Source organism: Balaenoptera ricei, chromosome 21 (assembly GCF_028023285.1).
Source record: "Balaenoptera ricei isolate mBalRic1 chromosome 21, mBalRic1.hap2, whole genome shotgun sequence".
NCBI lineage: Eukaryota > Metazoa > Chordata > Mammalia > Artiodactyla > Balaenopteridae > Balaenoptera > Balaenoptera ricei.
The window spans coordinates 11,722,454-11,749,444 of NC_082659.1; the positions used below are offsets into that span (position 1 = coordinate 11,722,454).

Here is a 26,991-nt window from a genome sequence, read left to right on the forward strand (position 1 = left end):
TGGCTAGAGAATCACAAATGAATCAATATTTCTAATCTCATCCATTACCAGAAAGATCTACAGTATATATTTAGTAAAAAATAAATGTATAGTTTTACACCAATGGTAAATAAAGTATATTGTGTACATAGATGTTGAGGGAAATGTGTATCACTTTACCATCAAAGTGAACTTTTTTAAGGAAAAGAAAAATATTTCTGACATTGATGGGGTGACTTAGTGGTCTCAAAGATCAGAGGTGCTTTTTTTTCTACCACATAGTTTTCATTTTCCTTTGCTCTTTTCAGAATGGAATATTACCGAAGAAAAAGTTCCTATTTTTGTTTCTTTTTTTTTTTTTTCATGAGAGCCTTTTCTAATAGAAAGTACATGCACCCAGTTTCCCCTGATGAGGAAGCTTTCCCGGCTGGGAGGTGTGCCGGGAGCATCATCTGACTCAGGCAGGAGCCTGTTAGACATTCTGCCCTAAGACCACAGCGAAGGAGACCTAATTCCTTGAAATGCTGCCGTTAACACCTCTGTGTTAAAAATGGAGCAAACCCCTTCCTTTTTTACACCCAACTGTTCGATTTTAAAACGCATGACTGTGTGGAAGAAGAGTTCAGAATTGAATAGTTTACCACCAGCAATCAAACTATTTCCTTTTGAGTTCTTCCCAGGTGTCTAATTTCCAAAGAACACTTTACTGAAATTTTATTTTTATTTGGCTTGTGTCTTTAACCTGAAATAGCAAGTTTAGATGGCAGTCCTCTCTGAAAATTATATCAAAATGACTTAATTCCCCTGTGACACAGAGACTTGAATCTCTCTGTTTGGTATTTCGTTGTATTAATTTCAGACAGGATGTTTTTCTCCACAGTGACCTTTTTCTGTGTCTCTCATGTCCCAGCTCCAGTCGCCCGTCGCGTGGTGATTGTACTTGTCTCCTGCAGGCATCAATGTCCATTCCCCTGCTTTTTTATGTTCCGCTGATTGCTTTTTGACAGACTGCTGCAGAGTTTCAAGTTACAACCTGCTCTTGCTGGGAGAGGGGGACGGCACAGGCAGGAGGCCAGTGGTTCACTGAGCTCCTGTGGTGACACAGAGCTGCCTTCCTGGACCCAAGCACCTTGCTCTTTTTTGTTTGTTCTTGAGCACAGTGGAAATTAAGCAGAAAAGAGACTTTTAACCTCTAAATTGATTTTTAGGACTACATTTGCAGGAGGCACGTGGGTGCACGTGCACACGCACGCGCGCGCACACACACACACACACACACACACACGAGTCACAAGGCGCCTTTCAACAAACCAAAGCTGACAGATGCTTTTTAAAAATGATGCTTTACTGTGTTCCTACCCTGAAAAAAATAACCTTTCATTTATGTTCTGCTTTTAACGTGAATCCCTAAGTAAGTCTGGCCAGTTAGAATTAAGTCCCTATTTATAGGAAACCGGCAGGCAGTTCATGGGGTACCCAGCTCCTTCATAGCCCTGGAGGCTCAGAGAACTGAGAGTCCAGTGGCTACACATTTCTTTTGGTCTAAAATGTATTTAAGTAAACTACGAGCTCCGTTTGTGATAGGAGCCCCATGTGACTGCACAGGAGCAGGTCCATCGTCCCTTTGAAAAGCAGAGGCACTGATCACTGGGGCTGGCGGGGGGCTGGGCAGGCAGGTACACGCTGACAGCTTGTTTGCTTCAGAGGATGGTGTTCGGACGTTCAGTGGTCTTATTCCCTGTGTTGTCTCAAATGCTGGGATGAAGTGAAATTCACCAAGGAACCCTCCAGCAGTATTGGTTGGTAGAAAGTATTGTTTTCATTCTGTTTGTTACACATTGCTCTTTTAAAGCCGATTTTGAAAAACTAAAATCACGTTATTTTTAAGAAGACTTTATGCTTTGAATTGTGGCAACTGAAAGTATTAGACATGTATATTTATCAGCAAAATTATTTTAATCTGAGGTTCCTGGATATTTGGAATCCATTAAGACTTACTAGTTAGACTTCTCGTTGAAGACACAGGCTCCCACTTTTGCTGTTGGGATGCGCATCCTGACAGCTCTTTGAGATCATCTGTTCTTGTGCCTGTTGACAAGACACTTGATAAGTATCTCACAGATCATGGATAATAGGACGAAAAACCTGCATCTCCTCTCAGAGCAGTTTTGTTCCCGTGAAAACGTTTATTACAAGTCGTGGGGGTGGGATTGAACTCCTTGAACTCACCCCTTTATGGGGCACATGTGCTGCCGGGAGTGGGAGCTGCAGAGACGCCTGGAGAAGGTGTGTTTTTGCTTGTGAGGTTTTTAACACACATGAGTGTGAGATGGAAATCATGCTGCCTCTTGGGTTTACGAGAGGCTTAACCCCATTTAGCTTAGGAGGATGAAAGTTCTTCTCTTTGTTTTAGTTTTTGAACTACTGTGCTCAATTTTAAATTTAAAACTTAGGAAAATTGTCTTTCCCATTTGATAAAGTGTGAACTGTGCAGACTCTCTGGCCTTTATGAATGAGCACATCTGAATCTGTGTACTGTTCTCCCCACAGTCACCCTCCAAATATTAATCTTGGGATTGAAGCGTAGAGTATGACACTTTTATACTTAAGTTGTACTTTTATGAACATTTGTTTTGAATTTTGAGTGCACAGCCTGTGTTCCCTCGATCTTAGATGGTTTGCGTGCTGTGCGTGCTCAGCCCCCTCCCCGTGGTGCAGCCGCGGGCTCCTCAGATGCACATGGGCATGTGGTGCGTCCTCCTTCCCCGTGGGCACGTCCGGCGCTCGTGGGGCAGGTTCCCTCTCTGCTTCTGTCTGCTGTGGGGCCTTGTGTCTTCAGTGGCCAAAACGGTCCTCCCTCGAGCAGCCGTGGTTGTTCAGCCAGGACGGATGTGACTGGATTTGTGTTCAGAACGAGGACGCACCCTCCTCCTGAGCACTGGCTCCTTGGAGACGTGCCGATCCCAGGGCGCAGGCAGAGGGAGAGCAGATGAGCCTGGAGCAGCTCCTGGTGCCGGCAGGTAGCCACGTGCTCTCAGAAGGGCGTGGGGGGGGGGGGGGCATCAGGCAGGCAGCGCAGGGGCTGGCGGGCCGGCAGTGCCCCAGGCCAGGCCATGGGCGCAGGGCGAGTGGGGAAAAACAGTTCAGTTTTGCTTTGTGAAAACACCGGGCACTGCAGGCCATTGGGTGGGCTTGCCTGCTGTTGGCAGTGGGGTCTGGATCTCAGGCGAGCTCCAGGAGGTTTCAGCCTTCGTCCCGGACTGAGACGGGAGTGGGAAGGGAGAGAGGCCGGGCGTGAGGAAGTGAGAGCCCCGTCGTCCGCTCCTGTGTCGTCTCTGCAGCACACCTGTGTTGTCAGTCTTGCAGCCTCGCCCGCAGAGGTGTTTCTGCCCATTTTACGGAGGGAAACAGTGAGGCTCAGAAAGACCACGTAACTCAGAAAAGGTTTCCTACCTAGGAGTGGCAGAACTGTGGCTTAACCCAGTTGAACCCGACTCGTGGAGGGATCCCTGGGGGGTATTGTGGGAGAGGGGAGGAGCTCTGTGTGGGGAGACCTGCAGGTTTGCCCTGTGCCCTGGGCCTCCTGCTCACCAAGAACCTTCTCTCCTCTCAGGGTCACGAAACTTTGCTTCCTGGTAACGAGGCCGAGGCGGCAAGTATTGAGCCTTTGAGTCTTGTGCTAGATTTAGTTTTTAAAATGTCACTGGGGACACTACAGGGCCTGGCAGCCCTGAGCAGGGTCCCATAGTCAGGAGACATGGAGAGGGGCCCTGTCCCTGGCGGGGCTGCCTCTGGTGGGGCGTTGGCCGGGATGATGTTTGAACCCCAGCTCTTGCCACCCTTCCCTATCAGGGAGGCCCAGAGCCCGAAGCAAGGCCCGACCAGCCCCCATGGGGCGGCGGGGGAGCCTGGATGGCAGATGAGGCCGCCCTCGGACCACGGCCCTCAGACCCAGGCTCCTTATAAGGAGCTTTCAGCTTCCAGAGCCAGGTGTGAGGCAAGCTTGTAGCCCCCAGACCCCACCCAAGTTGGGGACAAAGGGTTCTGGCCCCCGGGACCTCAGCACTGGACGCTCAGCCTGGGGCTAGGACTGAATCTTGTCCCTGAGGAAGGACCACGTGTCCTGAACCTCCCAACGGGCTGAGGCCCCTGCAGCGGTCATACGGGGACACCGCAAAGCCAGTGAGTGGAGAACCAAAGGGCCTCGAGAGCCGGAGGCTTTGCAGACACGCCGCCAGGTAGCTCCTTGGTGAAAACCCCTATTAATTAGGCTGTAAATACAATTTATTTAGGCAATACGTTGAATTCAGTGAAAGTGCCACGGGCTTTTGCTCTTTTCCTTGCCCCTACACACTACCAATGTCTCAGCTCAGGATCCAGGGCAGAAAGCCTGGGCGGTGAGGTCCTGGCCAGCCTGCTGTGTGCCGCGCCCTCGCTGCCTGTTGTCAGGGCACCTGTTCAAGCAAAATCGTCAGGTGCCCGATCCACTTCAGTGTTCCCTGTAGAGGGGGGCCTTCTGGGGGCCTGGCTTGCGCTGGTCTCTCCCCGGGATTGCTGTGTTTTTATGCCGGCTGTTTCGGGCTATGTGTCTGCTCAGCTGTGGTGCAGGCACTGCTTGGTGATGGCCTGTGTCGGGTTTTCCTGCAGTGTTGTTGTGTGTTCAGACACACACGTGTGTGCAGAAGCTTCGGCTCAGAGATGACCTCAGCTGGACGCCCGTGTCAGCCGCCGCCAGCCCGGGCGAGTCTCAGGCTCCGAGCTTCCCAAGTTTGTTTTAGAGCAGGGTGCCCAGTTAGGATTTTACCTTAAATTTGTTCTAGTTCATAAAAATGCTGACTTGTTGATAGTTTGTAGGTAAAGTTTATTTTATCTGCCTTTGGCTTCCGCTGGAAATTGCCACCCAGTCTTCTGGAATAGAGTGTTTTCCCCTCTGCCATTTAAGGAAATGCACAGGACAGTTCAATTTCTAACGGAAACTTGGAACCTACCCTCTGGATGTGTCTTTGAGCGCCGGTCTAACGGAACAGCCTGTCTCCCCGTGACGCACACGCTGCCCGGGGCCGTCTGCAGAGGCCTTGGGAATATTCTGAGCCGGGCCCTGCGCCCCCCGTTCAGCCAGGCAGAGGTGGGGGTTGGAGTCCAGCGTTGCCGGGACCCGAGACCGTAAATGAGGGCATCGTTGCCAGAGACGGTTTCTTCAATCCAGGGCCTCCTGGCCGAGCGGGCAGCCAGCCATCAGGCCACCGGGCCAGCGGGCGGGTGGCATCAGGACCCCATGCTCCTCCCAGGCACCCGGCCAAGCACTGCCTGGGCTTGAATAGTTTTCTGAGAAGGCCTTTCGTGTTTTTAGACCCAAGTTGTGTTTTTTCCAACTAGGACCGGTTGGAAGGGGTTATTTCTGCTGCGAGGGCCGTCTGAGCACATGATGAAATGAGGAGTGGTCTGCGTCTCTAGGGTTGTGCCTTCCACGTGGGGACAGGGCCCTGCCCTCTGTGACCCACAAGCCGCTCAGTGGCCCCTTCAGACTTCCCCTCTCACGTCACCGTGTCCTCAGTGGCCCAAACATACATCCTCCACTTCATCGTCTGAAGAACTCAAGCCCTTCTCCAGGGTCCCGATTTCTGCCCCACGGTGCTTGGTTACTCCAGAGCAGCTCTCTCTCTCTTTGCTGATTTGTTTCTAAATTTAATGAGGTTAAAACAGGTTCACTGGATGAACCTTTTCGCCTCACCTTTTCTAGGATGCTGTTTTGAGATTGTACCTGTTCATTGTTCACACTTAAATCAGGACAGAAATATCTATTCATTGTGGCAGCTCTCCCCCTCCAGTTAGAGCAGAATGTAAACTAAAATAAGCCAAATGAAGACTGCACACCCTTGTGAGAACCTTGCCGGCTGTGCTGGTCCCCGGCGGGTGCCCTGCAGGGAGGAGCCGGGGCTGCCTGGGGCCTGCCCAGCGTGTCTGCTGTGAACTGACGTGGACCCAGCCTGTCTGGGGCTGCGCTGGGGCCCAGGACCTCAAACCCAGATTCTCAAAACACCTCACAGTCTGTTCTTTACACATACATTCAACCAGAGACAAGGTGCGGGAAGAACAGAACTGTGAGCCCAATGCGGCCCCCAGGTGTGAGCACAGGTGTGAGCAGCTCCTACCTGTGCTCACACCTGTGGGGGCATCCAGTGCCGGGGGGGGGGGGGCGGCATCCTTTCAGGGGACAGTGCCGAGGGGTCCTCTGATGGGGACGGTGCTGGGGGTCCCCTGAGGGGGATGGTGCTGGGGGTCCCTGATAGGGATGGTGCTGGGGGTCCCCTGAGGAGGACGGTGCTGGGGGATCCCCTGAGGGAGACGGTGCTGGGGGGTCCTCTGATGGGGACAGTGCTGGGGGCTCCCCGATGGGGACTGTGCTGGGGGTCCCCTGATGGGGACGGTGCTGGGGGTCCCTGATGGGGACGGTGCTGGGGGTCCCTTGATGGGGACGGTGCTGGGGGTCCCTGATGGGGACGGTGCTGGGGGTCCCTGATGGGGACGGTGCTGGGGGGTCCTCTGATGGGGACGGTGCTGGGGGGTCCTCTGATGGGGACGATGCTGGAGGGTCTTGGGGGGACAAGCCCAATGGTGTCCTGTAGGGGGGCAGTCCTGAGGTAGTGATGTTGTGATATGCCTTTGTTTTATATAAAATCCATTTGCAATTTAAATAAAACTGCCATCAGTAATTCTTTTCCTTTCTTTTGCAAATTGATTGCGTCTGTAGTGTTTGTTGGAAAAGTGCTGAAGAAACTGTATCCTGAGGTTCCACGTGGTCAAGAGAAGAGAGCCCCAGTGAGTCCAGCCTGCAGAAACCCACCTGAGAAAGTGGCTCCTGAGAGAGTGAAGGGCAGGAGCGTCCCCCCCATGACAGGTGAGGGCGGGTTCCCTGGACATTCCCCAGGAAGCACGTGCCTGGCCTCAGGCCACTGGGGTGTCAGCTCAGGGGGCGGGCAGGTGTCGTTCTGCTCACGCTCCAGGAGGACAGTTACTTCACTGGGGGAGGGAAGAAGCCAGCATCGGTGCCCCCAGCTGGGCCGAGGTCAGGTTCGCCATTGGTGTTGAGTTCGTCTGCATGCTGTTCCCGGTCGCAGAGACTGGACCCTGCTGCCTGCCCTCCCCCCTGCTCTGTCACCCTGCCCCACTCCCTGTCCGCCCAGGACGCGCTCCTGACGTCTCTCCTGTTTTAGTCTCCTGCCCGTTGCTCTTCACAGATGTCTGTCCAAGATCCTCACACAGTGGGGTGGTCGGCCGTGGAGGCTCCTCTCACTCTGGTTCCCCATCAGTGCAGCGGTGTCGCCTGGCGAGGGGCCACTGAGCGGGACACACGGAAGGAGGCCAGGCGAGGTGGGGGCAGTCCTGGCGGCAGCCCCTAGTGCCCAGGTGGACGTGAGAGGGCAGAGTTCCCAGCACCCTTTCTCGGGTCAGTCCCGTTTTTTTTTGGCAGTGGCCCCTCACGGGGCTCTGTCCCGGAGTGATTCTGTTTCTGAGCGCTGGTCTCTCCTGCTGGCCTGGCCCGGTAACCTTGTGTCCACAAATCCCGACCCTCCCTGGACCAGATCTCAGCGGCAGGCCCGACAAGCCCAAGGCATGCCTGCTGCCCACAGGCTGGATCTCCAGAAATAATCGTGCCCACGCCTGTTTCACCCATGAGATGGCCGATGCCTGCGGACGAGGGGAAAGCGTTTCCCCCCACAGGATGGGGGGCTCCACAAGCTTGTCCTGCAGGATGAACCCGGGGCTGCCGAGTTCCCTTTCTGTGTCCTCACGTGCCTCGGTGTGGTTGGGATGCTCTGAGCCCCGTGTAGCATCCCCCCAGGACCACCACTCTCTGGCGCACCTGCTGCTGTTCTGACAGAGAGCCTGCCAGGTGTAGGATGGACTCCCACCCCTGGAGTCACACTAAGGAATAGTGGCTGCTATTTAATGCGTTTTACCTTTCAAAGACCCTACTGTCGTGGGCTGAATTGTATCCTCCATAATTCATACACTAAAGCCCTGACCTCAAGATGTTGACTGTGGTTGGAGACGGGGCCTTTAAAGAGGTGATTAAGTGAAACGAGGCCATTAGGGTGGGTCCTAGTCCAGTGTGACTGGTGAGGTCAGGAAGAGATCAGGACCCAGACATGCACAGCAGCGCGACTACGTGAGGACACGGGGAGAAGACGGCCATCCACACGCCAAGGAGAGAGGCCTCGGAAACCAGCCCTGTGACACCTCCATCTCGGCCATCCAGCCTCCAGAACCAGGAGAGAAGGAAAACCTGTGCTTAAGCCCCCACCTGTGGTGCTACCCAGAAAACTAACGTGACACCCGTTCCACCTGCGAGAGACGCACGTGGTTTTGAAAAAGCACAGCACAGCTTAGCAAGGCGGGAACCGTGGGGAAGACGTGCCGCCTACAGGAGGAGCAGGCGTCCCTGGGAGTTCCTGGTTTTCTGTCCAAGTTTGACTGAACCACTGTTCTTAGTCTTTTTTAAAATTTTGTTTTTACAGTTTATTTGCATTTTCTTCCCTCTTCTAACTTGACGGTTTTAACAGAGATTATTCACTAATAGTAGTAATCTGGGCGGTGTCTTTCCACGGAAGCTCCAGGTTCAGTCACGTCATTTCAGCAGGCAGCTGTGAGGTGCTGTTGTTGTTCAGTATGAAGATGTTGAACTGAAAATCAAGATGCTGATGTAAAGTTGGTTCAGAATGTATTGATTACGTGAAATGACCCGTATGGAAGGTTCAGAAGCTTGCTCCATGGAGCAGATGCCTGGTGTGAGTGGATGAGGGGGCCCTGAGCGTGGGGAGCCTCCATCACGTCCACCAGGAGCTGGGGGTGGGCCCCAGCTGCCTGCAGCCTGAGCTGTGATGGGCAGTGGGGCACCCATGGGGCTGACTGGTGATCACACTGTGGTGGCTGGTGCCAGTGGCTTTGTGGCACAGTCGGCGGATAGGACAGGATAGACACCAGTGTCCGGGTGGAGTTGGCCCAGCCAGCATGGTGATGGGGCCAGAGGAGAGGTCCCATGAGGACTGCAGGGCAGGATTCGGCCCGTGTTCTCGGTGGCTCTCTCCACCCGCGTGATTTCTCAGACTGCAGACCCTGCGCGTGGTGCTTGCTGTCTAAGGCAGCGCAGTGTGCCTTGCACAGTGTAGACTGGCCACCTGCCATGGCCTAAACTAAGGGGGAGTGTTTAATGAGGACGTGGTGTGACCAGGGCAGTCTAACCGGGTCCTAGAGGGGCGTCCAGTTCCTGCATCTCTGCACACCCCACACTTTCTCTGCTTCCAGAGCACCCTCTGGCCGCCAAGCATCCTGGAGGGGGGAGGGGTCTGGTGGGCAGGACCCCCACACCCTTTCTCATGGCTTCAGGCAACAAATAGAGGAGGCGTTTCTGAGAGTTTTAGTATTTCACAGATGCAAGTGAGCCTAACTTATATGCCTTTTTCTGAAAACTCCATACAATATGCAGCAACATATTTTTTAAAGATAAAATTCATTTAACCTAAAGTTTACCATAACCATTTCAAAATTTACAGTTCAGTGATTCTTAGTATACTCACAATGTTATGTAACCATCACCACTAATTCCAGAACATTCTTTACACCCCAAAAGAAACCCATATCTATTACAGTCATCCCCATTCATGCTTCCCTGCTTTCTGTCTCTACAGATTTGTGTATTCTGGACATTTTGCCTGAGTGGAATTGCATAATAGGTGACCTTTGTGTCTGGCTTCTGTCACTTAGCATGTTTTCCAGGTTCATCTGAATTGTAACGAGTATCAGTGCTTCATTTCTTTTTGTTGCTGAATAATATTCCATTCTGCGGATATACCACATTTTGTTTATCTGTTCGTCAATTGATAGATACTTGGGTTGTTTCTACTTTTAGGCTTTTATCGATAATGCCACTTTGACCATCCCTGCACAAGTGTCTGTGTGGACATGTGTTTTCAGTTCTCTTGGATATAAACCTAGAAGTGGAATTGCTGGGTCACGTGGTACTCCTATGTTTAACATTTTGAGGAACAGCCAAACTGTTTTCCACAACAGCTGCACCATTCTTCATCACACCACCCATGCAGGGGGGTTCCAGTTTCTCCACACCCTTGCCAACACTTGTTATTTTCTGTTTTCTTATCCTACTAGGATAACCATCCTAGTAGGTGTGAGACTGCACCTCACTGTGGTTCTGATTCCCATTTCCCTGATGACTGATGACGTTGAGTGTCTTCTCATGTGTGTGTTGGACATTTGTGTATCTTTTTTAGAGAAATGTGTATATAAGTCCTTGGCCCATATTGTAATTGGATTGTTTGTCTTTTTGTTGCTGAGTTGTAAGAGGTGGTCATAATCTGGACACTAGAGCTTTATCAGATACATGATTTGCAAATATTTTCTCCCATTCCATGGGTTAGCCTTTCACTTCCTTGATGGTGTCTTGAAGTATAAAACATTTTAATTTTGATTAAGTCCATTATATCTATTTCTTCTTCTGTTGCCTGTGTTTTGGTGTCATGTTTAAAAAACTGTTGCCAAATCCAAGGTCACAAATTTTACATGTAAGTTTTCTTCTATGAGTTTTATAGTTTTAGCTCTTACATTTAAGTAATTTATCCATTTTGAGTTAATGTTTGTATATGGTGTGAGGGAGGGGTCCAGATTCATTCCTTTATCTGTGGATATCCAGTCATCCCAGCACCACTTGTTGGAGAGACTGTCCTTTCCCCACTTGGCACCCTTGTCAAAAATCAACTGGCCATAGATGTTTGGGTTTATTTCTGGGCTCTCAGTTATATTCCATTGGTCTCTATGTCTGTCATTATGCCAGTACCACACTGTTTCAATTACTGTAGCTTTGTAGTAAGTTTTGAAATCAGAGTAAGAGTCTTCCAACTTCGTTGTTTTTCAAGATTGTTTTAGCTATTCGGGGTCCCTCACAATTCCATATGAACTTTAGGATCAGCTTGTCCATTTCTGGAAGAAAAAAATAAGGGAAGTTGGAATTTTGATACAAATTACATTGAATTTGCACAACACTCTGGGGATTAGTGCCATTTTAACAATATTAAGTTGTTCAATCCATGAATTTAGTCTAGCTTTCCATTTAAGTCATTTTTAATTTCTTTTAACAATGCTTTGTAGTTTTCAGTATAAATTTTATACTTAAAAAAAGTTTATTCCAAAATATTTTATTCTTTTTGATACTATTGTAAATGGAATTGTTTTCTTTTTGGATTATTAATTGCTAGTGTATGGAAATACTAATAAATCCTTTGACCTTGCACTAGGCAATGGTTTCTTAAATATGGAAATACAGATTTTTGTATGTTGATCTTGTATCGTACAACTTTGCCAAACTTAATAGCTCTAAGAGTTTTTTTGTGTATGTGGATTTTTCAGGGTTTTCTATATACAAGAACTTATCTGTGAGAAGAGATATTTTACTTCTTCCTGTTCAATCTGGGTGCCTTTTACTTCCTTTCTTTCTTGACTAATTATCTTGTCTAGTACTTTCAGTATAATGTTGAAGTGGCAAGAATGTGAATTGTAATCATTCCTAATCTTAGAGGGAAGCAACCAGGCTTTCTCAATGGAGTATGATGTCAGCCGTGTTTTTCATGCTTTCTCTATTGAGTGTAGTGTCAGCTGTGGGTTTTTCATGCATGCTCTTTGTCATTTGAAGTTCCCTCTAGCCCTAGTTTCTTGAGTGTTTTTTAATCCTGAATGAGCAACATATTTTTCTGAAGCAATATGTCTTGGGAATTTTGAAGAAAAAATTCATTTGCAGCTGGAAAAAGAGAACTCTTGGCTAAAGGCAAAACAATGAAATCACAATCAAATAGACAAATAAAAGTTGTGTGCAGGTCATATGAAACATTCTGTAAAGGTCATCTGAGAATTCGTTTGAAGGGTTGATGCTTGTGGAGGACACAGTTTGGTGAGAAGTAGAGCTGCAGGTGTGCCCAAGTCTTTTCAGTGTTGGAAGAAGCAGCCAAATGAGGAAACGGGCCTTTGTCAGTCAGTCCTTGGATGACGTTGAGAAAATGTTCTTTGTACAGTTAGGACACAGCATGGTGATTCTGATAATTATTTGTTCACTTTACAGAAGTGCGTCTGTTTGTTTGTTTCAAAAGGGCATTGATAGTTCCATTTGTTCTTAAAGATGAGGGCATTATCTGTAAACAGCCACAACAATTCGTGTGTATGCATTTTGGTGAATTTCTGTCACTCAAGAGCCCATGTTGGACCCTTATTTTTTGTTATTGCTTTATATCTGTATATATTTTAAAGAGCCAGGTAATCCCAGAAGAATTATAAAAAGCAGCATTGTACCCCGAGCTCCATGACACAAACACACCGATTGTAAAGGCTGCAGCCGTCCCAAGGGTGGCTCAGTGGCGGTGCCCTGGCGGAGGGCGTGCATGTCTGCTTGTGGGCAGGGGGCCGTGTGGACAGGCACAGTGCAGGGGGAGTCAGAGGTTAGGCATGAAATCAGGCTCGAGTGGGTGTCCGGCAAATCAGACCCAGAGCCAGAAAGGGTGAGAATTATGAACCTCGGATCTCAGCCAGCCGACCAACGAGAGGAGAGCTGATTAAGTCACCTCTTCTGAAGCCTTGCGGCCACCCCGGTGTTCCTAGGGAGACGGTGGCCTCTGTCAGCAGTGAAGGGGGTCCTGACATGCCTCGTCCAGATCCCCAAGCCTCACCCTGCGGGCCCGATGTGTGGGCGAGGGGATGCTGTGGCCCTGCTGAGCCCCGAGCCGTGAGCAGTGAAACACAACATCTGACCGCCGTCCAGCGACGAGCCATCTTCTACCAGAAGAGACGAGGGAAACCCAGGCCGGGAAGCTGCGCTCTGCGCCTGGCCACCCTGACGCTCAGACAGCAGATCGCCTTCCTCAGCCCGCAGGCTTGGCCTCCGATGAGCGCATGCTCGGCATGGGAGCGTCGGGAAGCGCTCTGCCCTCAGGTGCATCCTTGCCCTTCATCACAGGAGTCATATCCTGCCTCAGGTCCACGGCGCCACCTGTATTCATCCTGATACTTAAGTGAGCAGTAGTGTTTCCAAGTTCTGTGAGCTGATTCAAAGCTCCCAAAAGTATTCTGTGAAAAATGATCAAATGTCGATGTTACCCGACGGGATGGTCTGCCTGGAAGCACGTCCCTGCTCTGCCCTTGATCTTAGTGGTAACAACACAGTCGTTAATCAACTGGGTGGGTCAGATTAACATAAGAACTGCATTCTTGCCCCTTAGCTTCACAGAAGTGAAGTATATTGATGGCAGAAGAATTTGAAAGTGTTCCAAAGCTTTTACAATTTAAATGTCTCGAAACCACACGTTCTGTTATATGTGCATTAGTGATTTTGCTCAGTTCTTGTCGTTTTTAAAGTGAAATATTCATTTTTCTGAGAAAGACTAATTGGGACATCCACTTGTGTTGGATAAAGGTTACTTTGCCATATCTTGAATGAGAGCATGAAGATTAAAGCGTCGATCCTACCCAGCGTTGAGAGCGTGGGGAGCAGCACCGGAAGCTGCCTCTGGACGGTGCAGACCAGCAGGTCCATTTCCAGGAATTTGTTTGGAGGAACCACGTGGTCAGTTGTGCAAAGTTATGTACAACCAGGATGGTCATAGCAGCTGCTTGTAATAGTGAAAATTTAGAATCAACCTCCATATGCAAAATTTAGGACAGTGGTTAAATTATAGTTAAATTTGCCAGTAACATGGAATATCATGTAGCCTTTAGGAGTATGTAAGTTTAAATATATCTTAATATTTTATCATATTCACTTTTGAATGATATTATACATATAATATATATGTGTATAATGATAAAATATGTGTAGCGTGATCCCATTAAGATGTGTGTGTGTCTATGTGTGGGTGTGTACAGACACACACAGTGCATACATGTTGTTAGCATATAGAGAGAAAAAGGTCCAGAAGGTTACGCACCAAAATGTTGAAATTCGTGTTGTGGTCGTGAGGGGTGTGTTACGTGGAGTCTTTTTATTTTCTGCTTCTTATTCATGAATTAGTTATGTTTTTATACCGTATTATAAAACCCCAGAAGTTTACATAATAAGTAACTTAATGTGAATTTAAATAATCATAGCTCACTCCTTGTTCCTGGCTGGGTGTATAGCTTAGTGACTCTGCTGGCAAAATGCTTGGCTGATTGACATCAGTATTTACGGCTCTGGCTACCCATCTTCAGTGAACGTGGTTGGAGAAGCTGCTTGGCAAGTAGACGTCTGATGGCATCTGTCCCTGCCTCTTCCTGCAGGTGGTGACACTCAGGTCCAGCCTGCGCGACGGCTCTACACCGTGGGCCTGCCTCCTGAGGGTTGGGTCCCCCCTCCGCCAGAGGCCCCCAGCTGCTCGAGTCCCGAGAGCTCCTCCAGCGGTGAGGACGCAGGAGGTAAGACTGCTGACAGCCTTCGGGGTCTTCCAGGGTTGTGACTCCATCTGAACTTTAATGGGAGTGAGCGTCTCACTGCCCTGTGGTCTGCAGTCATCAGAGATGCCTGTAAGATCCACAGCAGGAAAAGCTCAGGCTGGGAGGAGACTTAAGGCTGGAATGTGATCGCAGCCCCATTTGTTAGCAAGTTAGGAGAAGTCTGGCGTTAATACATCCAAATGTGAAAGTGCTTTTCTTGTTAAGTAGGACTTTTTTTCTTGATTTTCCAATTTTTTCAAAATTTCTGAGATTGTATATCAACTTTGTAATGATGGAAATAACTTATGTTGCATCTCTTGTGGAAAGTTGAATGATGATATTTGCTTTTGCTGTTGGATGTTTTGTGAGTGAAGGAAGATCAGGGGTCAGGTGCTCTGGTGGCGGTGCAGAGGCTGCACGTTACATTCTTACCTTAAAAAGTCAAACGGTAGTTTTTTCCCCTTTTAATTCATCATTTCGGAACTTCCTTAAGAGGAATCGGGAATTTTCAGGTAAAAATTTTCCCCAGTTGATTTTTAACAAGTAAAAACTAAGAAACTCTGTACCATAAACCTTAACTTTGAATAGCAAGAAAATATGGTTTTCTAGTAGATTGATCTTTCTGACTTCCTAATTAACGCATCAGAAACCACAAAACCAAAAATGGGATAGCTAAGCAGTAATATAGTCATCTATTCAAGCCCTGTTGAAAATCTTTGGAATATAATTATTGGATAAATAGATTATTTCATTCAAAAATTAAGCTATGTTCTTATAAAGATAAATTACTTTGGTGACATACTCCGTTGTGTACTTAGTATATTCAATAAAAATTGTGGACTCATTCCGGGGCTGTTGCCCACAGTGAGCTCTGCTGCCCATGCCTCCCGGGTGGGTCTTTGGGCAGGATCCCAGCCGAGAACCTTCTGGGTGCCCTTGACTGAATGCATTGCCGAGCTAGAGGGACGTCCTTCCAGGAGATGGGAAGGCGTCTCAGCAGCTGGACACACGTCCCTGTGGTAGTCACTCTTCCTGGCCCTCAAGTCCCAGTGCCACCGCCTCCAGGAAGGCATGGGGGTGGCCTGGTGCCGCTCTGCTCTAGCAGGTGAGCAGTGGTCAGGGCGAAGCAGAGAGACCAGGAGTCAGTGCCTAGGACACATCCCTCTAATTACCATGCATATCCCCGGCGACTTTCATTGTACCTTTGGCTCCAGCAGGTCCCAGGTTACGTTTCTGCAGTTGCTTCTTGGCAGGCCATCCTGTTCACGTCCCTCTTTCTGTCCTCTGGTTCCCGGGAGCACACGGGTTCCAAGGACCTTCTCCCAGAGGCTGTGGTCAAGGAAGGTGTGGTGGGCCGCCGTCTCCCTCAAAGGAGAGAGTGGACTGGGAAGGGAGGTTGGGGTCTCCTTGCACGGTGTCAGCTCCATCCCTAAGGTCACAGGGTGACGTGTCCACCTCGCCCTGCCGTTCTGACTCAAGCTTCTGCCCTGACCTCACATCTGAACCCCAGTGCTGCCCCCGCCCCACGTGTGTCTGTCCCACAGCAGGTGGGCCTGGGCTCCTCGATGACCTCCCGGTGGCCACATGCTCTCCTCCGCGGGGGACAGGTCTCAGCTTTAAGAAGTGGTCCTTTCTCTCAAGAGGCCCTGTGAGCTCAGTTCCCTAAGTCAACATCACTGAAAACGTTAACCCAGGTTTTCAGAAGAGCTTTGAATAACTCCTTCATGCACTTCTGGCTGGGAAGTTGATATCTTTCTATCATGAACACTTGTAACTCATCTCCAGTGTTTCAGCTCACTTTTCTTACTATTTCTCTAATATTTTTCCCCTTTGTGAACCCATTTGACAAGGTGGGCCGCTTCAGGGGTCTGAAGTGATGAAGTGGAAGGAAGTGTTGATGACACTGTTCAGAATGAGAGATCTGGACTTCCCTGGTGGCGCGGTGGTTAAGAATCCGCCTGCCAATGCAGGGGACACGGGTTCGAGCCCTGGTCTGGGAAGATCCCACATGCCGCGGGGCAACTAAGCCCGGGCGCCACAACTAGTGAGCCTGCACTCTAGAACCCACGAGCCACAACTACTGAGCTCATGCACCACAACTACTGAAGCCCGCGTGCATAGAGCCCATGCTCCGCAACAAGAGAAGCCACTGCAATGAGAAGCCGCACACCGCAACTAGAGAAAGCCCCTGCACAGCAACAAAGACCCAATGCAGAAGTCAATCGTAATCAATCAATCTGCCAAAAAGTTTTTAAAAAAATAAAATGAGAGACCCTTCAGAGAGGCCTGAGAGGCCACCGCGCTCAGCCGGGAGGCATGTGTCGGGGGTCGTTAGGGCTCGACAGGGGGCTGGGACAGGAAGAGGGACTCCTGAGCCGGGACTGGCGGGGCGTGAGGTGTGCAGACCCACAAGGGTGAGAGTGGGGGCTCCGCAGTCTTACTGGTAGCACTGTAAGCACAGAGGGCGTGAGGATTGGAGTCGGAAAAGAAGAAAAAGTCCACAGGTGACTGTGTCCACTGTTGATGTCCATTTGAATGCCCAGCACCAATAAGCCATTTCAGTAGCGACTCCTCAAGAAGTTGGGAAGGAAGAGGTTTCCCGGTCGGCTGCCCCGTCTGCGGCCGCTGAGTCCTGCCTCCCCTCCCTCGGCCCATGTGGGGCGGCAAGTCTGGTGACACCCAAGGCTGACCCCTCCTCACCTCAGGGCCTGGTCCGGTCGCTCCGCCCAGTACCGCTCTCAGTGGGTGTCGTGCCTGGGCAGGGAGACTGGGGCTGAGGGTGCGCGGGACCCTTCCAGGTGGTCTCGGTTCTCACCCCCTGTAGGTGACGGTGACAAGAGCTGGGTCCTGGCTGAAGGAGGGCGCCGGCTGCCCGGCTGCCCACCTCCCCTCTGCCCTGGCTCCCATGACAGGGCTGAGAGCAGGAGTGACTTTTTTTTTTTTTTTTTTGGATAAATTTGAATTCATAATATTTTTTAAATTTATTTTTGGCCACGTTGGGTCTTCGTTGCTGCACACAGGCTTTCTCTAGCTGCGGCGAACGGGGGCTGCTCTTCTTTGTGGTGCGCGGGCTCTACGCGCGCGGGCTTCAGTAGTTGTGGCGCATGGGCTTCGTTGCTCCGTGGCATGTGGGATCTTCCCGGGCCAGGGCTCGAACCCACGTCCCCTGCATCGGCAGGCAGATTCTTAACCACTGCACCACCAGGGAAGCCCAGGAGTAACATTTTTAAAGGCTGTGAAAGTCCTTTGTGAACTCTGCAGCTGTGCAAATCTAAACTGTCGTTCTAAGCATTGTCTCACGTGCTCCAGTTACAAAGAAATTCGCATTTCATATGAGGCATCTCTTCTGATTTTGATGTTGGCAGCTTCCACCTGGGTCTGCAGGGCGCCTTCCCAGGCACACCGGGGTCTTCACACCTGCCGCCTGCCCATGGCGCTGCTTGGTCTGTCCGGGACCCTGTGCAGGACTGACGGTCCTGCGGACGCTCCTCTGTGTGAGCTCCTGGTGACGGCACCACGTGGGGACTGGAGTCGTCAACGACTCACAGGTTGACAAACTTGTCTTCTTCATACGTAACACTGGACTGAGAATCCACATTGAGAACTGGGTGCAATTCTGCGTTTCCCTGTTAAGGCTTTGGTTTTCTTTTGATGTGAAACTGTTTTATTCCAGTAACTGATGTGTTTTAACTGTAACTGAAATTACTCTTTCCGTTTCTCTTGTGAATGTCTGGTCTTCTCCAGCAAGTCCCCTCTTTAACCTCTGTGGACTTTCAGTGCTTTCCTGTCCCTCCCGGTAGGAATGGTCTGTACTTAGCCAGCCTCCTGGTCTATCGATTTTGTAACAAAATTTGTCCTTCACATTTGCATCTCTATGGCTCATTTACCATTTTCACGGGCTTCCTTCTGCCCCTTCTCCTTTAATAGCTGAACCAAGAATTCAGCCTTTCAACAGAGAGCAATAAGCCACCCACGTCCCTTTAGAAACAGAATTGTGACTATGGTCTCATCATTTCAGCGTTGGCTCTGCCAGTGAGCTGTCAGCAGCACTGCCCCGTGTCTTGCATGCGCATTGTTGAGAACATAGGTGATCTTGGCGAGTGACAGGTCAGGTGCACTTACCTGGTTTGAAACTTGCTTTTCACAGCCACCACTTTCTACACCATCATCTTCTCCTCTTTTCCTTAATTAAGTATTCTTGCTAGCTGTCCTTCTCTGCCTCCCCTTTCCAGCTTTCAGTGTCTCATCTCTTATCAGCAGGCACTTGTCCTTGGAGCCGGACCCCGTGCAGCCAAAGGCGCGTCCCTCCTCTGCGGGCATTTGCATCCTGCCATCATAGCAGCTTTGCAGAGGTCCTTTTTTCATAATGAAAAGGCAGGAGTTCCTGCCTGCCGCTGCCAGCAGGTGAAGTTCTGGAACCTCTACACAGAAACTTTACATTTACACATTTTATACAGAAATAAGAACCTCAGTTTTTTTTATAAACTAAAAAACAGGCCAGCCTCTAGGAAAGAGGGCCTCTTCTTCTCTGTTACTCCAATCTTTTTTTTTTTAAAGAAAAATATTTTGTTTTTCTTGACCACAGAAACACTTACTATAGAAAAGTCAAGCATTACAGAAAACGCACAGGAAGTAAAACATCACCTAAGGCCACCAGGCTGAGACCCTAAGTAAACATCTTTTGAAACCTCTCCCCTGCGCATGTTGTATATGCATGTGCAGATTTTATAAAAGTTGTACCATATTATATGTACTGCATTATAAACCACTTTCCACACTTAATGTATTATGGAGGTTTTTTCCCATTTCAGTGCATATAGATATATTTATATCATTTTTTGAAAGTAGCTGAAATCTATTCTATGAAAGCAACTTGTTTATAACTAGGCTCCCCTCCCCTGCATTGAAAGACATCTAGAACTTCCCCTGGTGCTCGATAAGCACTTTGCACGTGAACATCATTGTACATACATGGTACATACATGCGATAGTCTGATTACCTCCTGAATATAAACTCTTGGAAGTGGAAATATTAAGCGTAAGAGTACATGTGTTTCTAAATTTGGACATAATAACAAACTGTCTTTCAGAAAGCTGTTCCAATTTTCATTCCTGAAGGCAGTTTAAGGAAATTCCCTTTCTTCCATTGCCTGGACATTTTCAGTCTTTTAAATTTTAGCTAATTGTTTGGACAACATATATCTTACATTTTCTTGTGAGAAAACTGTGCGTTAGGGAAATTCTTTCTAAGCCTAAGAGCCAAAATGACAGGTTTGACTGTGAAGAAATTTAAACTTTCTTTATGGCAAAGGGCACTATAAACAAGGTTCAGAAGCAAAGGACAGAATAGGAGATGATATTTGCACATTCCACAATAGATGAAAGTTTCCTTACCATATAACAAGATATTACAAATCAATAAGAAAAGAAAAGATCACCCCAGTAGAATGAGCAGAAAGATGGCAACACCCAGAGGGACAAATAATACTCACAAGCACCCTTGTATGGCTCCTGTTTTTATATTTTTATATGAAATGTTTGACGCATCTGAGATATATTTTGTTAGAACAAAGTGTAGATCCATCTTTTTGAAAATAGATTTTCCTTTTTAACTCCCGCACTTTTTCTTCAGTTACCTGTGACTTTTCCCTGATGGCTTAGAAGCCATGCATATGACGGACCCCGTTCCACATCCACGGCTCTCTTCTTGGCTCCTGCTCACCCGCCTTCCCCGACCTGCCTTCCTCAGCGGCTGCCCCGCTGGCTCGTGGGCTGGATGGGGCTTCCTCATGCCTCTTTGCAGGCGGTTGGGTAGATGCAGCGTCCATCCCTGTCAGCAGGACGGCTGGGGATCCCTGCCCTCATCTGCACCCTCCCTGGGGCCACATGGGCATCGCAGAGCCGCACAGAGCTGAAGGGCCATTCCAGGAGTCATGAGGCGCCCGCGGAGTGGGGACTGCACCTGGGTCGGAGAAACCCGACCCATCTGGTTTCTTTTTTCTTTTTCCAGAAGAGCTTCTTAGTCGTGAATGAGTGATTCCCACGTTTGTAAATCAATCCTTTATTAATGTCTTATATAACTATTTACATTTCTTTGTGACCTTTTCCAGTATTGATCTCTGGATTTTATGATGGCACCACTGTTTGTTTGGTTTTTTTTTTGGCTATCATAACATACTTTATGAACTTTTTGCAGACAGCCAAGTTTGATGAGGGCTGAGACTCTGTAATTATGTCATCTCCACGTTTCAGGAGCCACCTCCACAAAGTTCCCCGACCTGCATGTGCGGGGTTCCCCTGGTAAATGTCACCACCAGGAGGGCTCCCACGCCCTAGAAAGTGAACACCTGGGCAGAGTCTGGAATGCACGGCTTTCTTCTCCTTCCGCTGCCACAGCCCCGCGCCACCTGTGAGGACGCCCAGCCTCCTCCACACTCTCCCCTTTGCTCCTTCAGCTGCCACTCCGAGAGGGCACAGTTAGGCCAGAATTCACTCATTGAAGTCACTTCCTCCCGTCCCCATCCCCATCCCAGGGCCTCCAGGGCTGTGGGCTCGAGACTCAGCACCGTCTCGGGGTGCTCTGACCCAGGCGCCACCCTGGACCTGAGAACACTGGCCGGCTCCACAGTCCAGGGGTGCACTGCGGGCTGGTCCCGCTGCACTGTCAGAGTTGTGTGTCAGCTCTTCCCAATGTCCTTGTTCTCCGTGTGAGAACACGGGGGAAGTCTGGTCAGACGCCTGGTCGCTTCCCTCGCTGCCGGCCGGTCGTCTGCTTTCCTCTTCCCTGGGCTGCGTCCCTGCAACAAAGTACACTCAACACCTGAAGCATTTAATAATCGCACACGCCCGGAACTACTTCCTCTCTTTGTGCCTTTTCCAGAATTTATGTCTGTATTGAAGATACCTGCCTTTTTATAACTGAGTATAACATATCTATGATGTTATACGTTACTTTAGTTGTTGTAACAGTTATGTTCATTGCTTGCTGGGTGCCAGCAATCTGGCATCTGCTTTTGGATCTGTGGTTTCAGTGACTGAGAGGTGCCCCTGTCCCTCCGGGTGTCTTTCTTACACACTCCCCACGGCTTGCTGTCTGGGCTGTTTCCCTGTTTTTCCTTGCTGGGATCTGTTTTGGATCTTCCTCTGCAGATGTCTTCCTTTTCCAGATTTCCTACGAAATCTGACTTGCCTTTGGTTTTAATTCCTTCGCTAAGGTCTGTGGCGCAATTCCCCGGCGTGTCACCGTCACCGCGGTGTCTCACTCTCAGGGTCCTCGTGGCCTCGCCTCTTCAGTGACTTTCTCGCTTACAGCTCCCCCCTCCAATGCTGTTTATAACGGGAAGTGAGACCCCCCATCTGGCTCTCATCAGAGGGTGCAGCGGGGCACTGGCGGGGGGGGGAGTAAGTTTGGGACCCTGAGCCCCTCTGCCTGGCGCCTCTGCCTCTGTCAGGGCTCATTCAGGCTCCTCCCGTCGCTCTGATCTCCTCCTGTGACCTCTGCCCCTGCCTGCTGAAGTAGCCCAGGGGTTCCCGTCTGCTCCTGCCATTCATATTCTTGCGAGTCGGTCCTGCTGGGGCCCAGCTCTGTGCTGGTCGGTGCGGGGGCTCCCGTTCGCTGACCTCACACATGTCCTCTGTGTCCGTCTGAGACCTGCCACACTTGCTGTCACCCCCTTTGCTGATCTGCTCCCCCCTCCAGCCCGCCGGGCGGGATCGGGTCGGGTAAGGCTCCGGCTTCCTTCTAGCCTCTGCCCGCTGCTCAGTCCCTCCAGCGTGGGGACCTCTCCTCTGCCCAGATCCTTCCCTCCGCACGTCCTCTCTTGGCCTCCCTGACCCCACCCCCCACCACGACACAGAAGTGCCGCCTCCCTTTGCCTTCCGTCCAGTATCTGGTTATTTCTGTAACTGTCTTGCTCTTGCATCCTCACCTCCAGCCCCTGGGGGACGGAGCTCCGACTTGCCAGGTGGCAGAGTGAGCGTGAAGGGCCCTGGGTTTGCAGCCCCACTGTTGACTGTGGGTGCCGTCTTCCTCACTTCCCTGAGCCTCAGTTTCCTTGACCACCTGATGGGGTAATAATCCTGCACTAGCACGCCACACGCTTGCTGTGCCAATTAGATTGGGTTTGTGCAAAGCTTGTGCAAACGTGAGCACTGCCAGCTCTTAATTCCCTGAGGCACCGGCGCCTGCTGGTGTTAAGTCTTCAGTCAATATTTGATGAACCAAATTGCGTAATTATTTATAAAAGCAGCCTGCAAAGAAGGACCAGTCCTCTCTCCTCGTATAATCACTCGTATAATCACAAGTGGTTGACTGTATTGACATGGTTTTTGTGTTCAGATCAAGCTGCAAAGTCATTAAAATCAAGTCATTTTGATGGAACGCTATTATGATTAGTATTCTAATAGCAAGCTCTGGTTGAAATAGTTATTAACTTCATGGCTTTTGGAAGCATGAGCTAAATGCACAGTTCTAATGTGGCTTCGTTGTGAGTCAACCATCCTTTCAATGAGTTTTGACGGCTTTAGGCCGCAGTTCTAAGGCAGATCCATCTTCAGATCTCACTGGCTCTGTCTGGGCTGAAGAAACGCTGATGCGTGATTTCTCTGAGCTTCCCAGGTGCAGAGCACAGCAGGCGCTCTAGCTCATTTGACTAATAAGGTGCAGTTTTCACCAGAGGCCACCGGAGTCAAGGTAGAGTCCTAGGCAGGCTCTCAGCAGAGAGTCTCTGACCAGGGCCACGTTCCATACACATCATACTCTCTCAGGGGGCAGCAAAGCCAGACTCAGAGTTAGCAGGCTTTCATTCTTGTCCCGGTGATTTATTGAAATGAGACTTAAGACATGCAATTGTGTGAAAGCCTTTCCTTTCTCACAGGTTACTTGGGGGCATCTGAGGGACAGTAGAGGTGGTGTCATTCTGAACCACTCTTTTCTCTCGGTGAGTCGAGAACCCTCACTTAGACCAGCTACCTCTGCCAGGCACTGTCAACAAGGTGCCATAAAAGGCTAGACACAGAAAAGAGTTCATGCATTCTTAGAGCACCTAAAAAGGCCTAGATTGTTTCTAGAAGACTAGAACTATTTTGTATGCTCATGTTTTTGTTTCTTTGGCATCTTATTGGCACACACACCTGATACCCTGGATTCCTCTCAGTCACAGTGGAGTGAGCTAGCATAGCTTTAGATGTATGATTGACCAAGGACTATGTGGGTCAGAATATTGATTTTGAAATAATTTACCAGTGGAGTGTGCACAGCTCTTTAACCTGCCTTTATAAAAAAAGAAAACCCACATTTGTTTGGATTGCCATTTATTTTCTTAAAGTATTTACTTAATTTCCAAACCATTGTTGGCACATATTCATAAGAAACTTGGATTAGAGAAATATTTAGATCTTGGTAAACCCGTACACCACCTTAGCTTATTGTAAGCAAATGCATTACAGTAATAGAACAGATTATGAATACTTCTTTGGATATTGATTAATATTTCTTCAACTAATAAAATTTATTGATTAATATGTCCTCAACTAATAGACATTCCAAAGAGATACTGAGAAAAGAAGGTGGGAAATTATTTAAGTTGAAGATGTCCACTCTTGGCACTTTATTCAGCGTAGTATTGGAAGTCCTAGCCAGAGCAATTAGGCAAGAAAAAGAAATAAAGGCCTCTAAATCAGGAAGGAAGAAGTAAAACTGACTCTATTTGCAGATAACATGGTTTTATATATAAAAAAACCCTAAAGACTCCACCAAAAAAAAAAAAAACTGTTAGAATGAACAAATGAATTCAGTCAAGTTGCAGGGTACAAAATCAGTTTACGAAGATCAGTTTCATTTCTTTACACTAACAATGAACTATCAGAAATTAGGAAAACAGCCCAATTTACAATTGCATCAAAAAGAATAAAATTCCTAGGTAGGAATAAACTTAATGGAGATGAAAGGTCTATACATGAAAACTATAAGACATTGATGAAGGAAATTGACAACGACAAATGTAAGTAAATGGAAAGATATTTCATGCTCGTGGATTAGAAGAATTAATATTGTTAAAATGTCCGTACTACCCAAAGCAATCTACAGATTCAGTGCAATCCCTATCAAAATTCGGAGGGAATTTCTCACAGAAATGGAACAAATAATCTTAAAATTTGTATGGAACCACAAAAGACCCTGAATAGCCAAAGCAATCTTGAGAAAGAAGAACAAAGCTAGAGGTAACATGCTTTCTGACCTCAAACTATATTACAAAGCTGCAGTAATCAAAACGGTGTGATATTGGCATAAAAACACACACATAGATCAATGGAACAGAATAGAGAGCCCAGAAATAAACCCACACATATATAGTCAATTAATTTACAACAAAGGAGCCAAGACTGTGCAATGGGGAAAGGACAATCTCTTCAATAAATGGTGTTGGGAAAACTGGACAGCCACATGCAAAAGAATGAAACTAGACCCCTGTCTCACACCTTACACAAAAACTAACTCAAAGTAAATTTAAGACCTGAATGTAAGAGCTGAAACCATGAAACTCCTAGAAGAAAACATAAGTGGTAAGCTCCTTGACATCAGTCTTGGCAATGACTTTTAGGATTTGACACCATCTGTATCCTAAAATAATGAGGTAGCATAAGAATCTTGTGAATTCTGAATGTAAATTCCATTGCATTTTCACAGCCAGTCAGATTCTTAATCTCAAGGTAATCAGAGACAAACAGGAAAGTACTTTCAACAAAAGCATCCGGTGTGAAGTAGCAATTGGTCATGGTAGAGCCAGGGTGATGGATCTCCTGTGTGTCCAGAGGCTGACCTTGTGAAGGTGACCTTACACCCTGCTCCCTGCTTTGTCCTGGGCCGTAGAAGCCATTGGCTGAGTGTGAGACTTGGATTAACTCATTGACAGCCCAAGGAACTCCCTGTTAGTAAAAAGTCAGGAGACCCAGGCTTCCTAAGTTCACCGTAATCTATCTGACTGGGAGAGAGAAAGCCTGACTGTGAGAGTCCTTTCTGTTTGTATGGATACCAAGGAGTAACTCTGATCATCAGCAGATTTAAACAGACCACGTGTAGCCATACTTCAGTCTCCAAAAGATAGTTGGTTCATATTTATGGAAACGATAAATAAGCAGCTTTTGCTCTTGACTTTCAGAGCACATGGGTTCTGTCCCCTGATTGCACCGTCTCTTTCTGCACCGTGGCTGGATCTGAGATAATGAGCTATTTGTTAGAACCTTGTGCGTCAGACATTGAAGGAACAACCGCGACGATAACACAACCCTTACTGCTGTAGAGCTTAGAGGTTAGGGAGTGGAATAAAGTCAATAACAGACTTTGTCATTCAGTACTAAGTGTTATTAGCGATAGAGACCAAGCGCCGTAGGAACACAGCAGATGGAGAAGCTAACCTTGGGAAGTCTTATAAAGCACTTGAGATTTGAACTGGTAAGAAAAGGTTGGCTCATAAACAAGAGGAACGATTTAATTTTAGACAGAGAATAAAGAATCATGAAAAGGTCTGGTATGTTTGGGGTGGAAAATGTTATAAAGGGTCAAATTTATCATTTTTCCATATCTTTATAAATTATGTTACATTACTCGGAGTTCTGCATGTAACCCAGCCAAACAGCTACGTTCTATTCTTTTTAAAAGCAACTGACAAAGGATTAATCTCCAAAATATACAAGCAGCTTATGCAGCTCAATATCAAAAAACAAACAACCCAATCCAAAAATGGGCAGAAGACCTAAATAGGCATTTCTCCAAAGAAGATATACAGATTGCCGACAAACACATGAAAAGATGCTCAACATCACTAATCATTAGAGAAATGCAAATCAAAACTACAATGAGGTATCACCTCACACCGGTCAGAATAGCCATCATCAAAAAATCTACAAACAATAAATGCTGGAGAGGGTGTGGAGAAAAGGGAAGCCTCTTGCACTGTTGGTGGGAATGTAAATTGATACAGCCACTATGGAGAACAGTATGGAGGTTCCTTAAAAAACTAAAAATAGAACTACACATACAACCCAGCAATCCCACTCCTGGGCACATACCCAGAGAAAACCATAATTCAAAAAGAGTCATGTACCACAATGTTCATTGCAGCTCTGTTTACAATAGCCAGGACATGGAAGCAACCTAAGTGTCCATCGACAGATGAATGGATAAAGAAGATGTGGCACATATATACAATGGATTATTACTCAGCCATAAAAAGAAACGAAATTGAGTTATTTGTAGTGAGGTGGATGGACCTAGAGTCTGTCATACAGAGTGAAGCAAGTCAGAAAGAGAAAAATAAATACCATATACTAACACATATATGTGGAATCTAAAAAAAAAATGGTTCTGATGAACCTAGGGGAAGGACAGGAATAAAGGCTCAGATGTAGAGAATGGACTTGAGGACACAGGGAGGGGGAAGTGTAAGCTGGGAAGAAGTGACAGAGTGGCACTGACATATATATATACTACCAAATGTAAAATAGATAGCTTGTGGGAAGCAGCCACATAGCACAGGGAGATCAGCT

General features: G+C 48.1%; 1 protein-coding gene across 2 annotated transcripts in view; it reads left to right on the forward strand.

Moving 5' to 3' along the window:
- ERICH1 (glutamate rich 1) overlaps positions 1–26,991 on the forward strand; it is a 59,487-nt gene that overhangs the window by 8,172 nt on the left and 24,324 nt on the right. For both annotated transcript variants that reach the window (XM_059909841.1, XM_059909840.1), the window contains exons 3-4: positions 6,731–6,877; positions 14,293–14,427. In XM_059909841.1, the coding sequence (XP_059765824.1) occupies positions 6,731–6,877; positions 14,293–14,427 (282 nt within the window). The remainder of the gene's footprint in view (positions 1–6,730; positions 6,878–14,292; positions 14,428–26,991) is intronic.